The sequence below is a fragment of the Salvelinus sp. IW2-2015 genome, linkage group LG20 (genome assembly GCF_002910315.2).
Source record: "Salvelinus sp. IW2-2015 linkage group LG20, ASM291031v2, whole genome shotgun sequence".
NCBI lineage: Eukaryota > Metazoa > Chordata > Actinopteri > Salmoniformes > Salmonidae > Salvelinus > Salvelinus sp. IW2-2015.
In genome coordinates, this window is record NC_036860.1 from 38,730,193 (window position 1) to 38,754,609 (window position 24,417).

A 24,417-nucleotide genomic window follows, 5' to 3' on the forward strand; every position below is an offset into this window, starting at 1 on the left:
TTTTTTCTAAGAGTGTACCAACTGAGCATGACAGGACCACTCTCCCATCTCTTGCTGCCAGGTCCTTCACCTGAAGCTGCAACAAGGTTACACTGGAGAATTCCAGACCAACATTTTGATTCAGCAATTATAACTGAAGGAAAATGTTTTTTATGACTAGCACTCATTTTCTTTCTTTTCTTCAAAATTTCTTCAAAGTTTCTTCAAAATCAACAGATCATGTCATGCATGCAGGACATGATATCTGATTGCCATGGTTGAGCTCCCATGAAGGTGGATTCCGCAGCCATGTGAATAACTGCAAAGATGGAGATGTTTGGTGATGGGGCCAGAAGCAGATGTTCAAGAATCATGGCTGAATCCTAATTTGTAACGGGTGCTTGAGATTCACGCAAATCTCCCAATGACAGTTTTACATGATTTACTGTAGGTGAATGTGAAGCTATTTGCATGTGGCATGTGTGTGTGTGTGTGTGTGTGTGTGTGTGTGTGTGTGGTGTGTGTGTGTGTGTGTGTGTGTGGTGTGTGTGTGTGTGTGTGTGTGTGTGTGTGTGTTGTGTGTGTGTGTGTGTGTGTGTGTGTTGTGTGTGTGTGTGTGGTGTGTTGTGTGTGTGTGGTGTGTGTGTGTGTGTGTTGTGTGTGTGTGTGTGTGTGTGTGTGTGTGGTGTGTGTGTGTGTGTGTGTTGTGTGGTGTGTGTGTGTGTGTGTGTGTGTGTGTGTGTGTGTGTGGTGTGGGTGTGTGTGTGTGTGTGTGTGTGTGTGTGTGTGTGTGTGTGTGTGTGTGTGTGTGTGTGTGTGTGTGTGTGTGTGTGTGTGTGTGTGTGTGTGTGTGTGTGTGTGTGTGTGTGTGTGTGTGTGTGTGTGTGTGTGTGTGTGTGTGTGTGTGTGTGTGTGTGTGTGTGTGTGTGTGTGTGTGTGTGTGTGTGTGTGTGTGTGTGTGTGTGTGTGTGTGTGTGTGTGTGTGTGTGTGTGTGTGTGTGGTGTGTGTGCGTGGGTGTGTGGTTTGTGTGTTGTGTGTGTGTGTGTGTGTTGTTTGTGTGTGTGTGGGTTGTTGTGTGTTGGGTGTGGTGTGTGTGTGTGTGTGTGTGTGTGTGTGTGTGTGTGTGTGTGTGTGTGTTAGAGCTGAGCTTCCTGCCCTGAAACAGCCAATCCCAGGGGTTCCTAGTCTGCCCTGTGAAGACATCCGCTCTAACAGGGGAGAGGTAGAAAGAGAGAGAGTTTGGGTAGGGGGGTTTGGTGCATTAACAACAGCTGGAGCGGATGACCTTGGTTCCCCTGAAACCAAAACAAGGCTCTCAGTAGAACAGACCAGTAGGGCCAGGGGGTTCACTTTACCGAGGGTCGCCCCACTCCACAACAGTCTGGCTCTGTTTACCCATTCACAGGGAAAGCACTTCCAGTCAGGGAGAGGCCCCTCTCCAGACAGTACGTGGAGGGGTGTGTGTATGTGTGAATGTACTTGTGTGTGTCACTGCCATAGAGATTGATAGAGGACTCTTCATTGTATCTGTCTCATTATGGCGTCTGTGACTGCACGGGCAACGCCATTGAGGTCATTTCCATTTTGAAGTAAGTAGTCCATTTTCTTCTTCTACTACTTCTATGAGTTGGTAAACAAACTGAAAGGGTGCATATAAAGCCAAGGTTGGCGATTGACTGCAACCTGTTATGGAATGTTTATTCACAAGTATAATTCATTGGCTGATCCCTCTTGATGACCTGGATGGAATTATGTGCTCCTTCCTTAACCCATAGGAATTCCCACCCAGTTGACTACTTCAAAATGGTGAAAGTCCTCAATGGCGCTCCCCACGCTAAAACAAGCTTTTGGGCCCTAGAGTCCTCTATCATTCTCTATGGTTACTGCACAATGCCTTACAAATATGACAACAACATACTGTTTATGGTACAATTGTAGGATAGAGTGCAGCATCATCATCAGGTAGCCACTGGAACATCAAGATATAAAAGATAGATAGCAATGCATACAGACAGAAACAAGTAAACATGTCGTCCCCCACGAATGATACAGCGCCATTAACAATCATTTCACATCTTCATGACATATGCTTTCCTTCAGTAAGTTGACTCCTCAGAGCACAAAGGAGGGTCATCAATCCTATGTTCAACAGAGCTACAGTCTGAACTGGGGAGCAGAGCCATGGTCTCTGTATCAGACACCAGTCATAAATCTGAACCTCCATATCGGTGACATGAGAACAGAAGAAACACAGTGTCTTGGTCCATTAAGTTACAATAAGGAACCTTTTCCCAAGAAGAAGCAGAACAGTGAGTCCAACCAAAAGGGAGGACCAGTAAGTATAATCTGTCATTTAGAGCCAAGTTGAGCTTTTGATTCAGTGACTATCCCTATCTATTGTTTTCCTTACACCACAGTCAGGAGATTCAATAAACAAAACAAACCACACAAACAAAAGGCCCAGACAAGAATACAGAGCATGAGCGGGTGATGATCAGCCATTGTTTTTCAGCCTGGGATTTTGATGTCATTTATAGCAGGGAGTTTAGGATGAAACCAATGCATGAGGTACACAATGGGACTACAGTTTTGACTGCAGTGGCATTTCTACCTCCAGCTCACCAGTTCTCTGAGTGTAAAAGGCAGGCAGACGGACGGACGGACGGACAGACAGACAGACAGACAACACGGGTACAGTACTCACCCTCTCTGCAGTTGTGGCCCATAAAGCCTGGGCAGCACCTCCACTCCAACGCCGTCACCTGGCGATACGTCAGCATGTATGTGGGCCGGACAATGGTTCTGTAACTGAAAGCAGAGCATAGTCACTAACTGGGGCAGATGTTCACTTCACGGACATAATTAGAGGCCTTTACAATGATTTCAGTAACATTAACAACAGACAAGGGAGAGAATACATTGACCTCTTTACACAGGAATAACTCTAAATCAAAAGATGTTGAACCTGTCTATAACATAGGGATAAAATAACAATGCCGATCCAAGCTTAACATTATGACCGAATACAGGGAACCCATTAAAGTAGTCTTTCTGGATGGATCCCAAAGACATAAAATAACCAAACAGTTGCAAATCACACACATCTATATAATAAATGGCTATGGTCTTACATTAGTGTCTGTTCTGGGAGTAATGGCAGACCTGGGAATACTGGAATGGGAAAAATCATATTCATATGCCTTAATGGTGGATGACTTGTTGCTCTGTGTGGTGGTCGAGGGAGTAAATCTGCCTTCTTCAATCAACAAACAAATAATATTTCCATGAGGCTTAATAATCAGTCATTAGACTGTCTGCAGTCAAAGCTGGATGACATTAAGGACCCTTTAGGCTACAAATATACAAACACCATAATCATGACCCCTGTGCAACGTCTGGCCAGACTCGTGGCCAGCTTAACTGAAACCAGAATCAATGACCTGCTCTTTTCCATCAAGATGGCTTTGTCTTCAGGACATGTAGAATTATGATTCAGGATACACTGTCAGCAAAGGCCACCAAAATGTATAATGGCACTTGACCCATAAATGTCCTAAAGAGAACCAAGGGAAACCTGGAAATGGTAGCCCTTCCCTCAAAGCGTTTGGCTCAGCAAGATGGTTGTAAGCTACTGCAACCCATTAGGATGTATATCTATATCGTTCTTTGACGGTGAATTGACATTGTGGGGCTCCTGCGCATGATCTTTTTAATTACATGCAGTGATTTGAGCAGATGATCCCTCAACACGAGATGGTCCCAGCGCAACTCTGAAACCAGAACCTCTCATGTCTGAAGTTGTATTTTCCACTACATGACCGGCCTGTTGGAGTGAGTGAGTGAACTGTGCCGACCATACCTGATGAGGTTAGAACAGGGTCCCGGCCACCGGCAACTCTGAAACATACGCTGTACCAGCTTCTCTGTCCCGTTGTGCACCTGGCATGACACAGTCTTCGACACTGTGTACTGACACCAGTTCCTACCAAAGGAGACCATAGGGAGGCAAAGGTTTAGTGCGTGTGTGTGTGTATGTGTGTGAGTGTGTTTTAGTTTTAGTGCGTGTGTGTGTGTGTGCATGGTATCTGGGAGATGGGGATCCAAATAAAAGGCAGTCAAAAACGTTTTTCCGTTTAACTTTGAATAATAAACCAAATATTTTTTTCCTATTCATCATTATTAAGGACAACTCTCTGGGCGGTCCGCTTTTGTCAGTTGAGAAGTTTGGTGTATCAGGCCAAATCTAGACAATAAAAGGATGTGAGGATGTGAAATTGGAAATAAAGTTGTTTATAGTGTCATAAACTGGAGCTGAGAGGCAATTCACATACTAAGAGAGAGTATTCAATTTGGCAGCAATGTGCAACTTGAACGTCTGCTCCATTCATCCAATCCAAACCCAGAACCACATCTTAATACTCTCTTCCATTATTGCCAGTACTGCTTTTCACTTCGTTATTCTTAGAGGGCAAGAAAATAGTTGTACCACAGTTATATACTTTTGGTTAAAGTCAACGCACAAGCTCATGCATGGTAGCATACAACTTCAACAGGGTTGATAACTATATAAAAATGTATATTTCTACAGATCAGTAGCTGTTTAACATTGAACAACAACTTGAACTCATAATCACTTCTCTGATGAATATTTGCTTGAGGTCCACTTACCTGCGAGCCGCATTGGTGCCTGCAGGGGGTCCAGCGGTGTGTTCAGTGTGGATGGGTTGCAATGTCACACCTGGAAATTGATAGATAAACCCGGTCCCTCGTGACAGACTGGGTGAAAACATCCAAATACAGAGAATGCTAAAAATGATTGAACCTGTCATTGTCCGAGAAGTTAGGTTTCTGTTCGAGTGAGAGGTTGAACACTACCTGTATTTTGAAGTGGACAAAGTTTGGAGACGCGCGTCTCGGGAAGTCAAAGCCGCCGCGCACGAATATATCGTCCTAATATATCGTTAAAGTAAATTAATACCATATAAATCTGCAACGTCGTGAGACATTCTGGAGCCTACTGTTCTCCCAGTCACTGCCTTTGTCGTGTTGCTAGGCTTCTGCCTTCCAAGTCTGGAGGGATTGTCTGTCTGCAGCAGCGTCTGAGCGCTATACGCACTGTAGTTTGGGAAGCTCGACGCAGTCGTTTTTGCGCATGGTTTATTATTACCGCTGAGTAATGTGGAAGGGATAAAGTTCACCACCATCAACAGAATAGATGGTGGTGGGCTAGATATTAGGTTTACATGTATGGAATAGGAAGACATCAAACGTTATCCATACATCATTTACGAGGCACCAACATTAAAACATAGGCTACTGAAGTGCATAAATTCACAGGTTCAAATCAAATGGTGATGCAAATCATATCGATTTCATTGGTCAAAAAGTGTAAAAAGTAGCAATTAATCTGAAGAAAACAACTAGTATTCATCAATAGCTCTTTGGCTCTGATATGTCACCAGGAGAACTAGTAGCCTACATGCAAGAGTGCATTAGACATTGTTACATAGTAGCTTACTTACAACTAAACTAACTTTCTTTTGATCTCACATTATCAGAATTTAAGAATCATTTTAATAAAGAGGAGGTCCCTGTAACAGTCCCTTTGTCACATCATCAGCACATCAAGGAATTGCCTCAAATGCAAAAACAGTGCCATATGTGGTACTTTATGAAATAATTATACAAAAGGTCTTTATGAATGCAATAGTCTACTAAAGAGTCCAGAGACTTCATCTCCAACAACAACAACTTGTCTGAGAGAAAACATACAAACATAATTTATTTGTGCAACAATGCCACATGTAATTTATAACTCACAAATTGGCTATGCCATACTGAATATCGTAATACTGTCTACAACAAAACACACATTACAAACAAAAGCATTGGTTCACTGGATGAAGTAGGATTAGGAATACTTATTTAATAATACTGTATGAACATAAAAAATATGAGCTCTGTCATTGCTTAGTCTGAATATATCCATTGCACATTACCTTCGCCAACCACTTTAATCAGTTAGTTAGCACCCTCTTGTGGTCACAGTATATTATTGCCTCTGTGGTGAGTTCCCAAACAGCCTGTCCACTCCAGCTCTGTGTCCCACATCCCCTCTCCAGTCACCTGCACTTTCTCTGGATCAAATCTCCAGTAGTGCCGCTCCTTGAAGAAGTACACTTGTCCATCAGGGTGGCTGACGGCTCCGTTGGTCCCCCGGGGGACCCCCCTCCAGTCGTCCAGACTGCGGGGGTAGTATGGCTCGGGCCTCAGGGTCCCCAGGTTGAGCACAAAGTAGAGCTGGCCCTTGAACACCACCAGGTGGCCCAGGCGGGGGTAGTAGAAGGCCTGGTCAGGGTGTCCAGGGAGGCCCAGCTCGCTGCTCCTCAGGGGGAAGCCCGGGTCCACACCACTGCTGGAGTAACGCCACACTCGCCTACCTGGGGGAAGAGACGCAAGGAGGAAGGTGCTGGTTGTGTGAGATGTGAAATTACAATGCAGCAACACATATATGAGGACACAAACTGAAAAAGCAGTCTGTGTGAAACATTTCTGCTATAATCTACCTGAACTATAACCCCAACTACGATACAGGACAGATGTTACTATAACAAGAACAAATCATTTCAGGTACGTTTATTGCTGGGTAACTCGTGTCTTCATTTTCACACTACCTTTGAAAAAGTAGAACTTATTGTCCATCTGAGAGTAAGCAGCTGCCTCAATGGCGAGGGGTAGTCCTGGCCAGCGGTTCTGCAGAGGTAGAGGGGAGCTGGTCTTGCCTGCAGGAGACACAGTCCAGAACAGCCCCCCACGGAATACTAGGCTGGTACCATCTTGGTCTGCAAGGTAAGAAAAAATGAATTGTTTTCAGGAATCAGAGTATATCATCGTCTTCAGAAGTCAATGAAGAACTCTCAACCTACTATTCATGTAAATTGCTATGAGATTGATTACCTTATGTCCCAAAACAATCACAGGCCAAAATCCACCAGATGGCGCTGTTAACTTGTCATATTTGTCTTGTTCGAAACCTCAAATCTTATCCAAAACGTGCTTCTAGCCTCAAATATGCTAGGTAAGTACGACTTCCAGTCTGGTGACAAAGAGCCATTCATTTCAATGGGACCTATTTGTTTGCCTTTCTAGCATGATCAGATAGTGACCATCAATCAAGTCCTACCCATGGTGAGTGCATCAAAGAATCCACTGCAGTATGGAGGTGGGGTTGAATCAGGCTTCCAAGTACCACCTTCAGACAGCTCCCAGTCCCGTAGAGCAGAGCTGAACACCTGACCAGGCAACTGGATTACCTGACCGCTCTCTGGCTTCCCTATGGAGAACATTCAATGACAAAAAGGACAGTAGCTTCAGTAATGTCCAAGCTTTTCTGACTACACGTAATATACATGCATATTCTTCTATGTTACTACAATAGACCAGGTGGATCTGCAAAAAGCTTGAATGATTGATTTATTTCTGACTGCACATTTACAAGTGGAGTACCATTAAAGCTTTCTGCTATGGACAAGTATCCACTGGGCACAGACATCAGTTCAACATCTAGTTTTGATTTACATTGGTTGTGTTGTCAACTAACGTGAATTCAACGTGAAATCAACATAAAATGTCACCATGTCATTGGATATAGGCTAAAAGTTGGGTAAAAAATGACCAAATTCCCTTATGTTGATGACTTTTTTTCAAGTCGAATCATTTCCCCACGTTGATTCACCGTCATCACATTACATTTTGGGGTTGAAATGACGTAGAAACAATGTTGATTCAACCAGTTTTTGCCTAGTGGGTGCAGATAAGACCTATATGCCTGTTTCACAGCAAGTTTGAGAGGTAACATACACAAAAGACACTAATTGTCAGATTTGGCACGCCATAACATTGCAGAATGGAAAACCCAACACATCACAGATGACTGAGTGCTGAGATATTGACAGCTGAGCTGACTTTAAATTTACTGTATTCCAATGCCAAAAGAAGTAAAGAGAGCCAAATGATTTTACAATGCCACTGACTCGCAGACACAACGTCTCCTTTGATTTGTCTCCAGATGTTGCCCACCCGTTCTGTTTGGAAAACGTTGAGCAAACATTTGTGTAAAGGTCTGAAAAAAATCGGCATCCCTAAGGAGAGCGAGACAAAACATGGAGAGATAGTTTGTCTGGCGTCTCCCTGTTATACTGTCTAAATGGAAACGTTGATGTACAAGGAAGTTGCTTGTTTACTTTGGTGTGACCTTGAGAGGATGGGAAAAAAACACTGATCAACACTGTCTCCAGCTGCCGGAAGCCTGGCTCTGGGATATAGTGATCTTTGGACATCCCTCTGTGTACAGCATTAGAGCGGTTGGATGGAAAAAATGTACGTTTAAACGGTAGCATGTGTGATTCCCTGTAATGAATGCAATAGCTTAAGATACACATTTAATATGAAAAGATTCCCTCCTTTAGCTTTCTCAGTTGATGCTTCATATATCACAGGGTGGCCGGGACTGTCGGACACTATGATGTCATGGTGAATGATAGCACAGCAGATGGTGATGGGTTAAAGAAACGGATGCTGATCCAATCTCTAGTCAGATCTGTGTACTAAGTTCAGCATGAGGTCTCAATGTCATTATATCATCATCTCGTCACCCTCGTGTAACCTTGTTCCCTCCTCTACCTGACCACTGACTATTACCTCCATATCTTCTCGTTCCACTTCCTCAAGTTTTCTTCTTCCACTTCAGTGTAACTTCGCTTTGGACTAGGCAATTTTCTTTGTACAGCAGTAGTTGTCATGTAAAGTGACTGGTTAAAAATAATGTTCAAATTCAAATTGAATTTCAAATAACTTTAATGTTCCTCTCTCAGAGTGGAGTAGGCCTACACACCATAGAGCTGCTGTACAGCAGTGATGTCATCCCAGCTCAGCACCGTGGCTTTCCCCAGCTTCTTGTAGTAGGGGGACATGAGAGCGTGGCGCACAGGAGAGTGCTCCAAGCCCAGCGTGTGGCCCACCTCGTGGGCAATCACCATGAACAGGTTGTGGCCCTTGTAGCCGTTCAGTGTCCAGCGCTCTGCCATGTCAAAGTGGGCCTCCCCTCGGCATGGGAAGAAGGCATGTGCTAGGGCGCCTCCTGGGGGTAAAAACAAGAACATACAGAGGGTTCAGCGGTGGAAGAGAAGCTTCTCAAAACAACCTATTGCCCTACCCCTTCAAACTGTGCAGATCTGAAGGAGCCAGGCAGGCATAAGAAATATGGTAGAAGCTTCTCGACTCTCATTTTCAGGCTAGGTGGAACCATCAACATGTTTCTTATAATTATCTGGTCCATTAAAATCTGGAAACACTAAAGCGGTAGATGCTAGTGGCTGTTCTCAGACCAGGCAAGAGGGATCTGTAAGCATGTGAACATTGTGACAGCTGGGGATAGTTCCGGGCGAGATCTTTCACAGCGGAACCCAATTGATCTTTGGAAATTGCCCTGTTTGAAAATGCATTCTCCCTTCCTTTAGGTAAACTATGAACTGACAGGAATCAGTCAAAATGTCAAACCACTACTACATGGTATACTGCTATGCTCCCCACCTGGACCATCAAAGGCGTTGCCCATGCCGTCGTTGTGCTCCCCCTCGTAGAAGGCCAGCCGGATGTCAGCTGACCCCTGGGTGACCTCTCTGAAGGCCAGGGCCGAAACGTTACTCCACAGCTGGAAAGCGGTGCGTACAGCTAGGGCCACCTGACCCCGAGGGAGGTGGCCAGGCCAGTTCACCACCTGGTAGGTCAGGTGACGCTTGTGCCACCTCTCACCTGCAGAGAGATGAGATAGTAGACTGATGAATATAGAGGAGCAAGGGGGACTCATGACCAAGAAGTGAGATATTATATGAACGTTGAAAAAGAGTAGTTATGGTAAATAAGTCACTAGCACCCACTTTTGGGAGCACTGTTGTGCTGGGTAAGATTCAGATTGTCATTCATGCAGCTGGGAGAGAGGAGTATAAGGGGGAGGGAGAAGGAGACAGAGAGATAGAAAGAGGGAGAGGGAAGGAGAAGAGAGAGAGAGAGAGAGAGAGAGGGACGTTTGCAAATCACAATAATGGGGATGTGAGTGTTTCTTTTTGAACAATAAGGGTGAATCCTTTGGCGAAGTGCAGAGAGAGTAATGTTTATTACATTACTTGTGGTTACAGCAGTGACACAACTTTAAAAAATGTTATCAACTAATTCAGAAGAGCTCTTGCTGTGTAGGATTGGTAGGAGTGGTTGTCTAAGGCAATAAATCAATTATTTGTGTGTCAAAACAACTCAACTCCAATAAAAATAACCTTGTCAATTGACTGCAGCAGATTATTCCTCAATAAGACACATTCCCTAAGCAAGGCCACCTCACACGTGTCTGGATAAACGCTGGTTTCTAACAGAGGCACAGACCAGTGGGAAGAGATGGTCTTCTTCACCTGTATGAGCTTAGAGCCAGAGTGTGATAAACACATTTCAAGAGCATGTGTGAAATCGCATAGAGAAAAAAACGCTACAAGGTTTAACCTTTTTGCTAGCACTCCTTGAAAGAAAATTTATTGAGAACAACTCCACAGGACACTAAAAAAACTCTCATATCTCAATGTTTACAGTGAGCCTCATTGGTGAGACTAGATGAGCTAAGACTGTTCCAGCAAGCCTCATTGGTGAGACTAGATGAGCTAAGACTGTTGGTGCAATCGTTTGCGTCTCTCTGGTACTCGACCAACGAGCCAGTAAGAGCCAGCCCCTGCCTTGACTTCTGCTGGCTGCCTTCACTACTGTACTGTAGATAGACAGATACATATAACTATTCTCCTGTACCCCACTTACATTTGAAAGAATGCCATATTCTTCCAATTCAAATTCTGTAAAGTTTAATTTGTGACTAAAACTGCCTCTTTGCAGAAAYTGTCCTTCAATCTCCTATCCGTGTGTGTAATCCATATTGATGGGATTTCTCTGAAATAGGATTGCTCCAGAGGATCCTGAGCCGTCCTTCCATGGACTCTCTCCCAGCATCTTTGCACAGGGAGCAGGTGGCAGCTGTCAGGWACAAACTTGCAGCTGGAAAAGTGGGCAGTATGACRCCTACATCTGCATTCTTCTAGTATTATCCAATCACTTCAGGGGCTGTGTGGAATTACATACTTTTCTCCATCCAGACCACAAACACAAACACCAGCACCCTAATACCCCAAAACAGCTCCATTTACCACTGAGCATGTAGGCCTATCTATCACACAGTGGAGATGTGTTGGACAGTCTCCATATGGCCCCTCGGAACATTGAAAAGACGGTCGTATATCTTAATAATTTAGGCAGTGGTTCTCACAGACTAAAAGGGACTGGGGAGCTCCTTTAAGATGAAATAGGATGTGTGTGCAGAGAGTTTATATCTAATTTAGAATGTGCTTCCCACACACCCAAGTGGAGATTGGAGAATTCCCTGAAGATATTTCAATGGCAGTGTGTGTAGATAGCCTACATACAGATGTAGGATCTTATTTTTTTCACCCTGTTGCAGAACATTCCTGCAATGCAGGACATTTCAAACTTGTCTTGTATTTGAGGTTTAAAAAGGGTTCTAAAGTTTATAAATTCCACCTTGAACTTTCAGACTTGTAAATGAATCAAACCCTACAAAAATGTCCATTAATTATATCCACATAATAATTCACATGCCCTGTCGCTGCTGGATTATTTTCCTGCTGTAGCAAACTGGATCAAATTATGATCCTACATCTGTACTATGCTGGCTCTGATTTACAGCAGTGGAGGCTCCTCMGGGGAGGAAGGGGAGGWCCATCCTCATCAGTGAATTTCACAAAAATAAAATAGTGAAACATTGAAAAAGCTATCCATTTTAGATAAAACTATGCTAAATATATTCACATGTCCTCAAATAATTTAATAAAACACTGTTTTGCCATGAAGGTCAACAGTAGCCTTAGMAACACTCTGTAGGGTAGCACCATGGCGTGGCCGGAGGACAGATAGCTTCTGTCCTCCTCTGGGTACATTGACTTCAATACAAATTGAAGTGTCCCCAATACAAATTGACTTCAATACAAATACAATGTGGTGAGTAGTTTACTCAAAGAGAGAGAAAGACAATAGTTARAACAGTTTTGAACAAATTAATTTCTTCCAAAATTATGGAGAAGCAAGAGAAAGAGAGAGCTAGCTATATTTTGTAGTATATACTTTTTAAACTTTCACTTACTTAGCTAGCATCGAATGCAGCTACAGTAGCTTGTTTACCCTACTCAAACACCCGGTTCAAACAGAGAGAGATGCTATGTTTGCTAGCTGGCTATGGCTATCCAACACTGGAACTATTCCAAGTCAAGGTACGCTTTTGGTTTTATAAATTTATTGCCACCAGGGCCTGCTGGTGTAACTGCTAAACTGCTTGCTGTTGACTGTACTGCATGATTGTAGCGGGTTTACTAATGCGTTAGTTCTAGTAGATATGTTGACTATGACGTGACAATGATGTACAGTAGGCTGTGTGTGGTTAGCGATATGAAGGTTTGGCTTGAAAAGGTTTTTTCCACCTGTTCACAGACAGCTGATGTGTTGTGCACTGAAGTCCACAAGGGAAAAGGTGAGAGGAGAGCGCGTAGATAGAWACGAGAAGGAATAATATATACAAGGAGCCGTTTGTATGTAGCTGGTATGAAAGTGAACTGTGTTTGCATGCGATCAGGGGTGTATTCATTGTGCCAATTCTGTTGAAAAACATTTCTTAAACGGAAGAAAACGGAACGAAATGGGGATAAACATATGTACATTTTTCCAATAGAAACTCTTGTTTGCAACTGTTGGACTAATGATTACACTCTAGATCAGMTAGATGCAGGCAAGATGTATGCAAGGCGGTATTAAATGTGTCACTGTCTGTCACCTTGATTACGCAAAATTCTCTCAACCTGTGCACCTACGTTGTAAACTTTCCTTCAACCTCATGATGGGTACAGGGAGAATTGTAGCATCATGTAGTAGCCCAAACCTATRGATGTTACATTGAGCTGGGTGAATGGAATATGAATGACAGTCATCCAATATGCTGTAATAGAAATAAGGCCATGTTCATAAAATAAAAAAATCATCCTCCCTCATCWTAAACGGCATGAACCCCCCACTGATTTACAGTTTGTAGTGAACTCCCTAACAGAGACCAACCACAGAAAGCACATGGCCATGGATGTTGACTGCCACTAGAGTCCTTCAGTGGAGGTCTCAAAGCCCATTTTCTCAAATTTGGACTTCGAGGCCAGTAGTAAAGCTGATTTTCCTTGTTTTCCTCTAACCTGGGACTAATTCAAGGAAAACCAGCCTTCAATTTGAGACTCCCTGCCTAACAGTTGATAACTCCCTAAAAAATAATTTGCTCATTGAAGAAACCAACAGGGCAGCTTGCTATTGGGAGTCATTGAGCAAACAACAATGTTATGACCTCAATAAATGGTAATAGTTGATTAGATGATAATTTAATTGAGGATGCAGTATCGAGTCACAGTACAGCTGATGAGATTAGTTAGCCTGACCTCTCCATTCTAGACAATAAAGTCACATTGGCATTGCTATAGCAGTCTATTCTTGAAATATGACCTATATAATCAAGTCCACCTGTATGGGCCAACTACATTTCAATCAAACATTTGATCTTCAAGGAAGGAATAAAAAAATGAGTAATATCTAGGAGGTTGGTTTGAAGTTKGCCAGAAGTGAGCCCAAATCAGCTAAAGGAGGTCCATGGATTGGCCACTAACCTAGCTGGCTACGGCGCTTCCTGTGTAGACGCTGTCCAATGTTAGGTTTGGTCAGACCTCCATGGAAGATGTCGTTGACCTTCTGTGCCCAGGCCTGCTGGCCCCTGTCATCCCTCACCCCACACCTGGGCTCTGCCATCTGGTGCCGTGTGGCACTGTCCAGACGCCCAGTGACTGGCAGGTGGGTGAGCCACTGGAACTCCCTGAGAGGCAGACAGAGGAGAGATGGATGAATGATAAAAGAAGAGTGAACGGCAAATGAAGATCGGAGAGCACATCCAGAAAGTAGAATCAAAAAGTTGCAAACCCTAAGAATGTGGTGCAATCAATACAGCACTTTACAAGTAATCCACATGTGATGATGGTAGTGTGTGTTCTTTACAACTGACCTCAAACTAACCTTTTTGTGGAAGGTACTATGCAGTGCACAGACCCTCTCGCGCAATCAACTTCATTGAGATATGTCTAGTTTCTTTGTAGGCCTATTCGGCGGGAATATTGCGAAGCGAGCTGAATAGCCTATTGGCTGTTTCTGTTTGAGTCTTTTATTAAAGAATGTGAAACAATGGTGTGTCGCATTTCGCTTCGCTCCACAGGTAGTATTACATTTAATTTCGGTTTGATTTGATTTGTAGCAATTTTTTCTTAGCTAGCTACATAGCCGTCTTTGTATCAAAGGTAATTGTGTAGTTTAGAGTAATTATCGAGGTTAGCTAGCCAGCTACTTTCGTCCTTCTAACGTAGTCAACACTGCTAGCCAGCCAGCTAGCTAGCCAGCTAGCCAACTTCTACCGAATAGCAGCACTGTAGAAACTATTACATTACAACGGAACGACTTGATTAGTGTAGTGTTAGCTAGCTACATAGTTGTCTTTGCTGTCTTTGTATCTAAGATAATTGTGTAGTTTAGAGTAATTATCGAGGTTAGCTAGCCAGCTATTTTCGTCCGCCACGCCGCCGTTCTCCTGCCTAGTCAACACTGCTAGCTAGCTACCCAGCTAGCCAACTTCTACCGAATAGCAGCACTGTAGAAACTATTACATTACAACGGAACGACTTGATTAGTGTAGTGTTAGCTAGCTACATAGTTGTCTTTGCTGTCTTTGTATCCAAGATAATTGTGTAGTTTAGAGTAATTATCGAGGTTATCGAGGTTACCTAGCCAGTTATCGAGGTTACCTAGCCAGCTACACTTTCAAACAAAGTCAACAACGCAGCCACTGCTAGCTAGCCTACTTCACCAGCCAGCAGTACTGTATCATTTTAGTCAATAAGTTTTTTGCAACGTAAGCCTACCTTTCTGAACATTCGAGACAAGTGTAGTCCACTTGTCATTCCAATCTCCTTTGCATTAGCATAGCCTCTTCTGTAGCCTGTCAACTATGTGTCTGTCTATCCCTCTTCTCTCCTCTCTGCACAGACCATACAAACGCTTCACACCGCGTGGCCGCTGCCACTCTAACCTGGTGGTCCCAGCGCGCACGACCCACGTGGAGTTCCAGGTCTCCGGCAGCCTCTGAACTGCCGATCTGCGGCCAACAAGGCAGAGTTCATCTCAGCCTATGCTTCCCTCCAGTCCCTCGACTTCTTGGCACTGACGGAAACATGGATTACCACAGATAACACTGCTACTCCTACTGCTCTCTCCTCGTCTGCCCACGTGTTCTCGCACACCCCGAGAGCTTCTGGTCAGCGGGGTGGTGGCACTGGGATCCTCATCTCTCCCAAGTGGACATTCTCTCTTTCTCCCCTGACCCATCTGTCTATCGCCTCTTTGAATTCCATGCTGTCACAGTTACCAGCCCTTTTCAAGCTTAACATCTTATCATTTATCGCCCTCCAGGTCCCTTGGAGAGTTCCATCAATGAGCTTGACGCCTTGATAAGTTCCTTTCCTGAGGATGGCTCACCTCTCCAGTTCTGGGTGACTTTAACCTCCCACGTCTACCTTTGACTCATTCCTCTCTGCCTCCTTCTTTCCACTCCTCTCCTCTTTTGACCTCACCTCTCACCTTCCCCCCCTACTCACAAGGCAGCAATACGCTTGACCTCATCTTTACTAGATGCTGTTCTTCCACTAATCTCATTGCAACTCCCCTCCAAGTCCCGACACCTACCTTGTATCCTTTTCCCTCTCGCTCTCATCCAACACTTCCCACACTGCCCCTACTCGGATGGTATCGCGCGCCGTCCAACCTTCGCTCTCTCTCCCCCGCTACTCTCTCCTCTTCCATCCTATCAATCTCTTCCTCTGCTCAAACCTTCTCCAACCTATCTCCTGATTCTGCCTCCTCAACCCTCCTCCTCCTCTCCTTTCTGCATCCTTTGACTCTCTATGTCCCTATCCTCCAGGCGCGGCTCGGTCCTCCCCTCCTGCTCCGTGGCTCGACGACTCATTGCGAGCTCACAGAACAGGGCTCCGGGCAGCCGAGCGGAAATGGAGGAAAACTCGCCTCCCCTGCGGACCTGGCATCCTTTCACCTCCCTCCTCGTCTACATTCTCCTCTTCTGTCTGCTGCTGCTAAAGCCACTTTCTACCCTCTAAATTCCAAGCTCTGCCTCTAACCCTAGGAAGCTCTTTGCCACCTTCTCCTCCTCCTGAATCCTCCTCCCCCTCCCCCCCCTCCTCCTCTCTGCGGATGACTTCGGTCAACCATTTTGAAAAGAAGGTCGACGACATCCGATCCTCTTTTGCTAAGTCAAACGACACCGCTGGTTCTGCTCACACTGCCCTACCCTGTGCTTTGACCTCTTTCTCCCTCTCTCTCCAGATGAAATCTCGCGTCTTGTGACGGCCGGACGCCCAACAACCTGCCCGCTTGACCCTATCCCCTCCTCTCTTCTCCAGACCATTTCCGGAGACCTTCTCCCTTATCACCTCGCTCATCAACTCATCCTTGACCGCTGGCTACGTCCCTTCCGTCTTCAAGAGAGCGAGAGTTGCACCCTTCTGAAAAAACCTACACTCGATCCCTCCGATGTCAACAACTACAGACCAGTATCCCTTCTTTCTTTTCTCTCCAAAACTCTTGAACGTGCCGTCCTTGGCCAGCTCTCCTGCTATCTCTCTCAGAATGACCTTCTTGATCAAATCAGCCAGGTTTCAAGACTAGTCATTCAACTGAGACTGCTCTTCTCTGTGTCACGGAGGCGCTCCGCACTGCTAAAGCTAACTCTCTCTCCTCTGCTCATCCTTCTAGACCTATCGGCTGCCCTTTGATACTGTGAACCATCAGATCCTCCTCTCCACCCTCTCCGAGTTGGGCATCTCCGGCGCGGCCCACGCTTGGATTGCGTCCTACCTGACAGGTCGCTCCTACCAGGTGGCGTGGCGAGAATCTGTCTCCGCACCACGTGCTCTCACCACTGGTGTCCCCCAGGGCTCTGTTCTAGGCCCTCTCCTATTCTCGCTATACACCAAGTCACTTGGCTCTGTCCATATCCTCACATGGTCTCTCCTATCATTGCTATGCAGACGACACACAATTAATTTCTCCTTTCCCCCTTCTGATAACAGGTGGCGAAATGCCATCTCTGCATGTCTGGCAGACATATCAGTGTGGATGACGGATCACCACCTCAAGCTGAACCTCGGCAAGACGGAGCTGCTCTTCCCCCGGGGAAGGACTCGCCCGTTCCATGATCTCGCCATCACGGTTGACAACTCCATTGTGTCCTCCTCCCAGAGTGCTAAGAACCTTGGCATGATCCTGGACAACACCCTGTCGTTCTCAACTAACATCAAGGCGGTGACCCGTTCCTGTAGTTCATGCTCTACAACATTCGCAGAGTACGACCCTGCCTCACACAGGAAGCGGCGCAGTCCTAATCCAGGCACTTGTCATCTCCCGTCTGGATTACTGCAACTCGCTGTTGGCTGGGCTCCCTGCCTGTGCCATTAAACCCCTACAACTCATCCAGAACGCCGCAGCCCGTCTGGTGTTCAACCTTCCCAAGTTCTCTCACGTCACCGCCGCTCCTCCGCTCTCTCTACTGACTTCCAGTTGAAGCTCGCATCCGCTACAGACCATGGTGCTTGCCTACGGAGCTGTGAGGGAACGGCCTCCGTACCTTCAGGCTCTGATCAGGCCCTACACCCAAACAAGGGCACTGCGTTCATCCACCTCTGGCCTGCTCGCCTCCCTACCTCTGAGGAAGTACAGTTCCCGCTCAGCCCAGTCAAAACTGTTCGCTGCTCTGGCACCCCAATGGTGGAACAAACTCCTCACGACGCCAGGTCAGCGGAGTCAATCACCACCTTCCGGAGACACCTGAAACCCCACCTCTTTAAGGAATACCTAGGATAGGATAAAGTATCCTTCTAACCCCCCCCCCTTAAAAGAGTTAGATGCATATTGTAAAGTGGTTGTTCCACTGGATCATAAGGTGAATGCACCAATTCGTAAGTCGCTCTGGATAAGAGCGTCTGCTAAATGACTTAAATGTAAATAAATGTAAATCAAACCTTCAACCAAATCACATTTTATTAGTCACATACACATATTTAGCAGAGGTCATTGCGGGTGTAGCGAAATGGTTGTGTTCCTAGCTCTAACAGGACAGTAATATCTAACAATACACAATACACACAAATCTAAAAAGTAAAATAAGGAAATTAAGAAATATAGAGTATCTATTGTGAGGGTTCAGTGACCAGCCGGAGGAAGACGACATGACAGCACCCTCCTCAGGGGATAGGTACTCAGTGTAAAGCCAATTAGTACAGTACACACCTGGGCCCACTAATTGGCTTGGTGTCTCCTTCTATATAGGTGTGCCAGGAGATGAGCTCGAGGTGGATTGGGAGCAGACACGGGGACTGGTGAGGATGTTGGACTTTCCTACCTCAGAGAAAGCGGCTTTATCTGATGCACCTTGGCTCTATGTTAAACAAGGCAGGCCATAGATGGAGGGAAGCGTCCCCCCTGTAAATATGTGTAGACAATCGTCTTAAGAGAAGGGGAGCCGTTTGTTGTTTTGTGTTCCCTTTTTGGCCATGGCCTTTTGGTCAGCTGCTTAGTTTAGGTTTATTCTTTTTACGCTGTTTCAGCRTTGGACGCTACCTTGTACTGGAATTATTTTGTTGGGTGAAAGAACCCGTTGAGTGACAATACAAAAGGAACCACAACCACTGCCTCCGGTCTGTTCAATTCATGCCTCCCGCCTGTGTTAGGGTGTTTCGGACTAGCTGACCCGTCACACACTGTGTATACATTTTTATATATATATATATATATATATATATATATATGTGTGTGTGTGTAGTATATTTGAGGAATACGTAGAATAGTATATGTACAGCAATAGTTAAATACGATGGCCTTGACTAGAATACAGCATATACATATGAAGTGGGTAAAACAGTATGTAAACATTAGAGTGACCAGTGTTCTATTGAAGGTTCTAAACCTGCTGAGCATGGGGGTAATGCATCGTCTAGCTCTTCATTAGTGTCAAATGCGTGTAGTTTAAATATCAGCATAAATAATAGCTGTCATATCACCTGGATAAATACCAGGCTCTGGTGGCAGACTGTTACTTCCATTAGTGAAACCAAGCTTTTGCTTTGTGATAGAAAATAAACATGCAATACATTTCGATAAATCTTTTAAATGAGTTAGGCTTTTCTTCTCCAAATATTCAGTAACTCACAGTGCAACTGTGAAAACAGAGACGTGTGCTTGCTTTTTCACTCAAGCACAACTGGAGAATGGGACACACTTTTGAKAAAGCTATGTCAACACAACCTCAAAGACATTTTCACAGAGAATGAAAAGTTTTTCCTCAGATTTGATATTCTGAGAAATTAGTGAGTACACAAAGTCAATGAAAAATGTACATGGCATATTCTGTAACAACCAATACATTGTAATCAATCATTGACCACACTCGATTAAAAATGTCCCTAATTTCCCATTATTACTGTAAAGTGCTCTTTCTGGTAGGTTAAAAGATGCCAGCCTTGTACCTGAGAGCTGTGTTGACCTCAGTATCATTGTGTTGGTGATTCTCCTCCTCAAGGTATCCATACTTCTCCAGAAAATTCTATACAGGAAAACAGAACATACAAATTCAGAATGTGTATCACACTCTCTCCTGGACCATAGACTATGTTCAAGGAAAGGGAACAAATCAATAGGGGAGATTGGGGTAAATTGAGCCAAAGGGTTAAGTTTAGCCACCCTTTTTCTAGGAAACCATACATAAAATTCATCTGACCAAATATTTAAGAAAAGGTTGTCATTTCACAGAGCCTGTGAATGACCTCTTATACACATCTAGATGTGTATAAGAGACAGGTTTAATACATTAGTTGGGGTCTCTATAAGCTTCAATATGAGGTCCTAAAGCCAGCATGAAAGTGCATCCTTGTAGCTGTGTGGGCTAATATAGTCAAAATGTTTGCCTTGGGGTAAGTTGAGCCAATGTAAGTGTTTTCTTCCCAGGCGTAATGGAAATCATCAGCAAGCATATGATATGAGGTAACAGGGCCTGGCATATGTTAAAAGTGTGACAAAAAAAGTACAAAGTGTTCATTAGGTGTTAAGCGTGTGTTTAAAATATACTTAAAACGTAATTATGTTGAATTGTGTTTGGGAAATAAAGATAGACATAGTTTTAAAAAGGTAGCGGTAATATTTCATTCAGTATAGAAATGTGTACCAGGGTAAGTTGTGCCAAGCGACCACTTTTTTTTGACAAGCTATGTTTTCAAAACTGTAATGATTAGATGGTTTTTGAGGATTTCCATGGATACACAACATCCTGAAAAATATGTATGTTAGATGGAGTGATGGTGAATGTAAAAACAGCTCAACTTTCCCCACTCTCCCCTACAAAGTAATTTAGTAATTTGTAGACTCCAACACTTGAATGATTTAGAATACCATGGTCAAGACAGCCTGGAGGGGAGAGAGGAAAGCATTGGGCTGGTATGAAAGAACCTGAAACATCAAGCACTGAGTGAATGCAGCGGAGGACTCAAATTAGGGCTAAGTGGTCTTAGAATCATTATAGCAGATGCTAACACCAGAGATGCCATTGAGAAGTTTCACACCGCTGCCAGAGATGTTTGTGGTGGGTTGTTCCCCCATCATACTTTTCTATGATTGGATTGATTAGGCCCTGAGGGCCACCAGCCAGTGCTGTTCCCATGAGCAGCTGGGAGCGAGCAGAGTGCATTGTGGGATGTGGCACTCAGGCCCACTTCTGCAGCTGGATGATGATAAGCGGCACTCCCCTGGGTCTTCCGTGGCCCAGGTCCCTTAAATGGCTGCCTAATGGAAACCAGCCAGCACAGCTGGGTAGAGACTAGAGAGGGGGCCTCTGCATTAGAGTGGAACTCCACAGACCATTTTAATTGCAAAGAAAACCAGACGGGTTGAATTGACTGGGTAGTCTTGGGTTTTGAATAAGGCTGGATCTAAAGCATGCTAGATGATACAGTGTTCCAACAGACAAATACAATGGACCATTGGTAGATCAGAGTGCCAGGGTGAAATCCTAACTTGAGATCAAGTGACGGGCATGGATCTAAAATTAAAATTCAGCCTGGAAAACGAGTCAGTTCTCTGTTGTTCACTATACTCTTCGTTATTTGTGTGACCAAAAACTATAAAAGTTGAAAATGGGCTGTACTGTACTGGGAAAATTGAGGAATAAGGCTACAATTAGGCTAAACCACAAAGAGCTCACAATGTAGCCTACTTTGTTGATCAAAAGCTCAATTCCCAATAAAGGAATGACCGTTGTGTGAAGTAAAGAACCATGAAACTGGGACCGACATTTTACGACGCAACGCAGACGTAAAGAATGAAAACGGAGCCATTCAATCTTGTCGTCTCTATGAGTAAGAGAACCAAAGGTTGACATTTTCCAGGCTTCCACAAATACAGACCCTTAGGAGTTTTAGAAGCAGAAAAATAGCTACTTGTTGGTGTAAAAAAAAAACTCAATTCACAGCCTTTGTTTCCAGTTAGACACTTCTTGTGCTTTAAACAAGATGAAGGCTTCTTCGGTGGAAGGATGCTCAGTGGAAGAAAACATTCCTCCAGCAGGAGAGGCCTACAATTCCTGTTGCCACTTGCCTCCTAGTTTACACCAACACAATGAGCCTTTCACTTGACTTTCACTATCTGGAAGGTGAACAACCATATGTCAAATGGAACAGAAAGCTCATGACCCCTTCAACCTCAAATATAGTTCAGTGTTGTTTCGGACATCAGGGTTCTCTGTCAATGACTTATTTCAACAGAAGTGCATGACAACGACAGTGAAGTGTGCAATGATGGACAATATAAACTCTAAACAAAAGAGGGGACAGGGGAATAAGTCAATTGGATTGAGTGGGAAGTATCACAGAACAAGAGAAGTGACCAGTATCACACATTTAACACTCCCAAATGAATCTAAACTCTACAATTCCAGAAGCATATCTGTATTTAATATTTGGAGACAATAAGTCCACAAGTAAACCTCATCTAAAGGAATCTATGCCTGGCAACAGTTTGTTGACTTGAGTGTTCCTGTGTATGCAACATGGTCTCTTGGAAACTTGTATTATTCTGTAGCTAAATCTGTGACATTCCATTTAGTATGATATTACATTCCTTTACGAATGGAATAGCAATCATACAATATCATACGCATTATAAGACATACAGTCTCATACGTCTTATCTGGTCATACAATAGCATACAAATTGGATGATGTAACTTAACATATGTATTGTATTACGTATAGTATTCTACGTCTTTCTCTGAGAGCAATTTGCTTGTTGCGCCATAACAACAAAGGGGAGAATTTATGTTGGTGGTTAGGAGAACTAAAACAACAAAGGTTAGGTGAATTTACGTAGCAGGTTAGGTGAATTGTCTTACGTTTAGAATAATGGTTAGGTGAAGGGTTAGCTAAAATTCTACAGTTGACCTGATGTGACTCGAACATGCAACCTTTGGATTGCTAGATGGTCGCGGATTACGCCTACCCATCCTCCCCGACCAACCTCCCTACTTTCAATTCTGTCTATAGTAACTAGACCATTAGTAGGTATCATACGTCTTGGAGGTGCTCAGAAATACATAAAGTATGTTTCGTATGGCTCGGAGGCCAGGCTGGTGACATGCATTTTCCCTAAGGCGAAGGTACTGTCCCCGAACATCATCAAAGGATTTATATGCCCTAAACCCATACAGTAGTAGGTTGCCTGTCGTGTAAACATCATGCTGCTCCTGAACAAGGCAGTTAACCCACTGTTCCTAGTCTGTCATTGAAAATAAGAATTTGTTCTTTACTGACTTGCCTAGTTAAATAAAGGTAAAATAAATAAATAAATGTTAAACAGCACCACATCTAAAGACAGACCCATGTTGTGGTGAAACATAATGAACATATACATGTTTTTGTGCTAAGCAGGCTGCAGTCATCCAAATGAGCCCTGGTCACAATACTGGTGTTACTGCCCCTCCGTTTTCTTATCCCATGTTACCCATGTCATGTGTTTGGGACTAAGGGTGTGTAGAGCAACAGAGGGTACAATGTTGGACTGGCGGGGAGGCCAGGGGAGGAATCCAAAGGGCAGATTTACCAAGAGTTAAGGTCAGGGAAGCCAGGCAAGCTGGGGTCAGGAACAAATTTGGTTTTGTGTGCAAAGCCATAATACTCTGACTGGGTCAACTAACCCTGAGCTCTGCTTACAACAAAGCGTGGTAAAGCCTTGCTGAGAGTTATCCAAGAAGTGAGGGAATCATAGTAACTGCGAGAGGAAAACATGCCTCATACATGTCCTAGTTATCACATACAGTAATGTGCATCCAATAAAAAAACTCAGGAATAGAAATGATAGAATTTTGAATAAGAGTAAGACATGAGGAAGAAGTGGGGAAAGTATTCGGTGAAACTGTAATGACAGGAAAGTAAATGGCAGTACAATAACGTTACCCGTTGCCTTCTTCAAACAATTGAGCATCATTTATTACACTGAAATGTGAAAGCCAGTCCTTGCCATAATTCATGATTTTCCAGGTAATTTGCATAACCTACCTCAGCACTAGTCTCAGGTGGTGGCGGGAGATTTAGCAGCACAGGTGAGCCAACGGTAACGGTTGCCTTCAACGTGAGCAGCACACAAGAAAGCTGCAACACGAATGTCCACAAAGTTTTCTCAGGTAAAATGTTCATCTTGCCGACAACGACAACGCAAGTCTTCATACTTGGCCACGTTAAATGACTGAAATACGTGTTGACTAAATATCCTGAAAGACATAAACTTGATATCGAGATGTCTACATTTCGCCGTCTGTATCTGGAGCCACAATGCGAGGAGTCTGCTCAGAGACACCGCCTCCAAAATTGAATGATGTGCCTCGTTTCCAACAGAATTCCAACTTCAGTCTTGGAACTAAATGTGGAGTTCCATAGCTGCATTCAATTTAGACTAACAACGCCTGTAACGTCCTGGAAAGAAAGGTTGGTAGCACCTGACCTTACAGCAGGAAATAAAGAAGTAACAACATGGTAATAATTAGTGTGCCTGCTGAATAGTACTATTGCTCATACTAAACTACATACTATAGCTGAAGCCAGTGCACACATTTTCTTGAAGAAATACCTTTACACTTTACTACTTATAAAAAAA

The 24,417-nt window shown here is 44.1% G+C and overlaps 2 protein-coding genes across 3 annotated transcripts in view; both read right to left on the bottom strand.

Moving 5' to 3' along the window:
- The window catches only part of LOC111981897 (collagen alpha-1(XXVI) chain), a 47,646-nt gene extending 42,525 nt beyond the window's left edge, over window positions 1-5,121 (bottom strand). For both annotated transcript variants that reach the window (XR_011481730.1, XM_024013388.2), the window contains exons 1-3: window positions 4,649-5,121; window positions 3,840-3,962; window positions 2,685-2,788 (exon numbers count right to left, since the gene is read on the bottom strand). Coding sequence is in view for 1 of the 2 variants with exons in the window: in XM_024013388.2 (XP_023869156.1) it covers window positions 2,685-2,788; window positions 3,840-3,962; window positions 4,649-4,809 (388 nt within the window). In the remaining variant the exon portion in view is untranslated. The remainder of the gene's footprint in view (window positions 1-2,684; window positions 2,789-3,839; window positions 3,963-4,648) is intronic.
- Window positions 5,122-5,598: 477 nt separating this feature from the next.
- LOC111981896 (matrix metalloproteinase-28-like) lies at window positions 5,599-24,233 on the bottom strand. The gene is made up of 8 exons (XM_024013387.2): window positions 23,823-24,233; window positions 19,750-19,826; window positions 13,783-13,985; window positions 9,572-9,793; window positions 8,874-9,119; window positions 7,164-7,313; window positions 6,655-6,822; window positions 5,599-6,420 (listed from the first exon to the last, which is right to left on the bottom strand). The coding sequence occupies exons 1-8, from the start codon at window positions 23,988-23,990 to the stop codon at window positions 6,023-6,025; spliced, it is 1,632 nt and encodes a 543-aa protein (XP_023869155.1). The 5' UTR covers window positions 23,991-24,233; the 3' UTR covers window positions 5,599-6,022.
- Window positions 24,234-24,417: the final 184 nt, after the last annotated feature.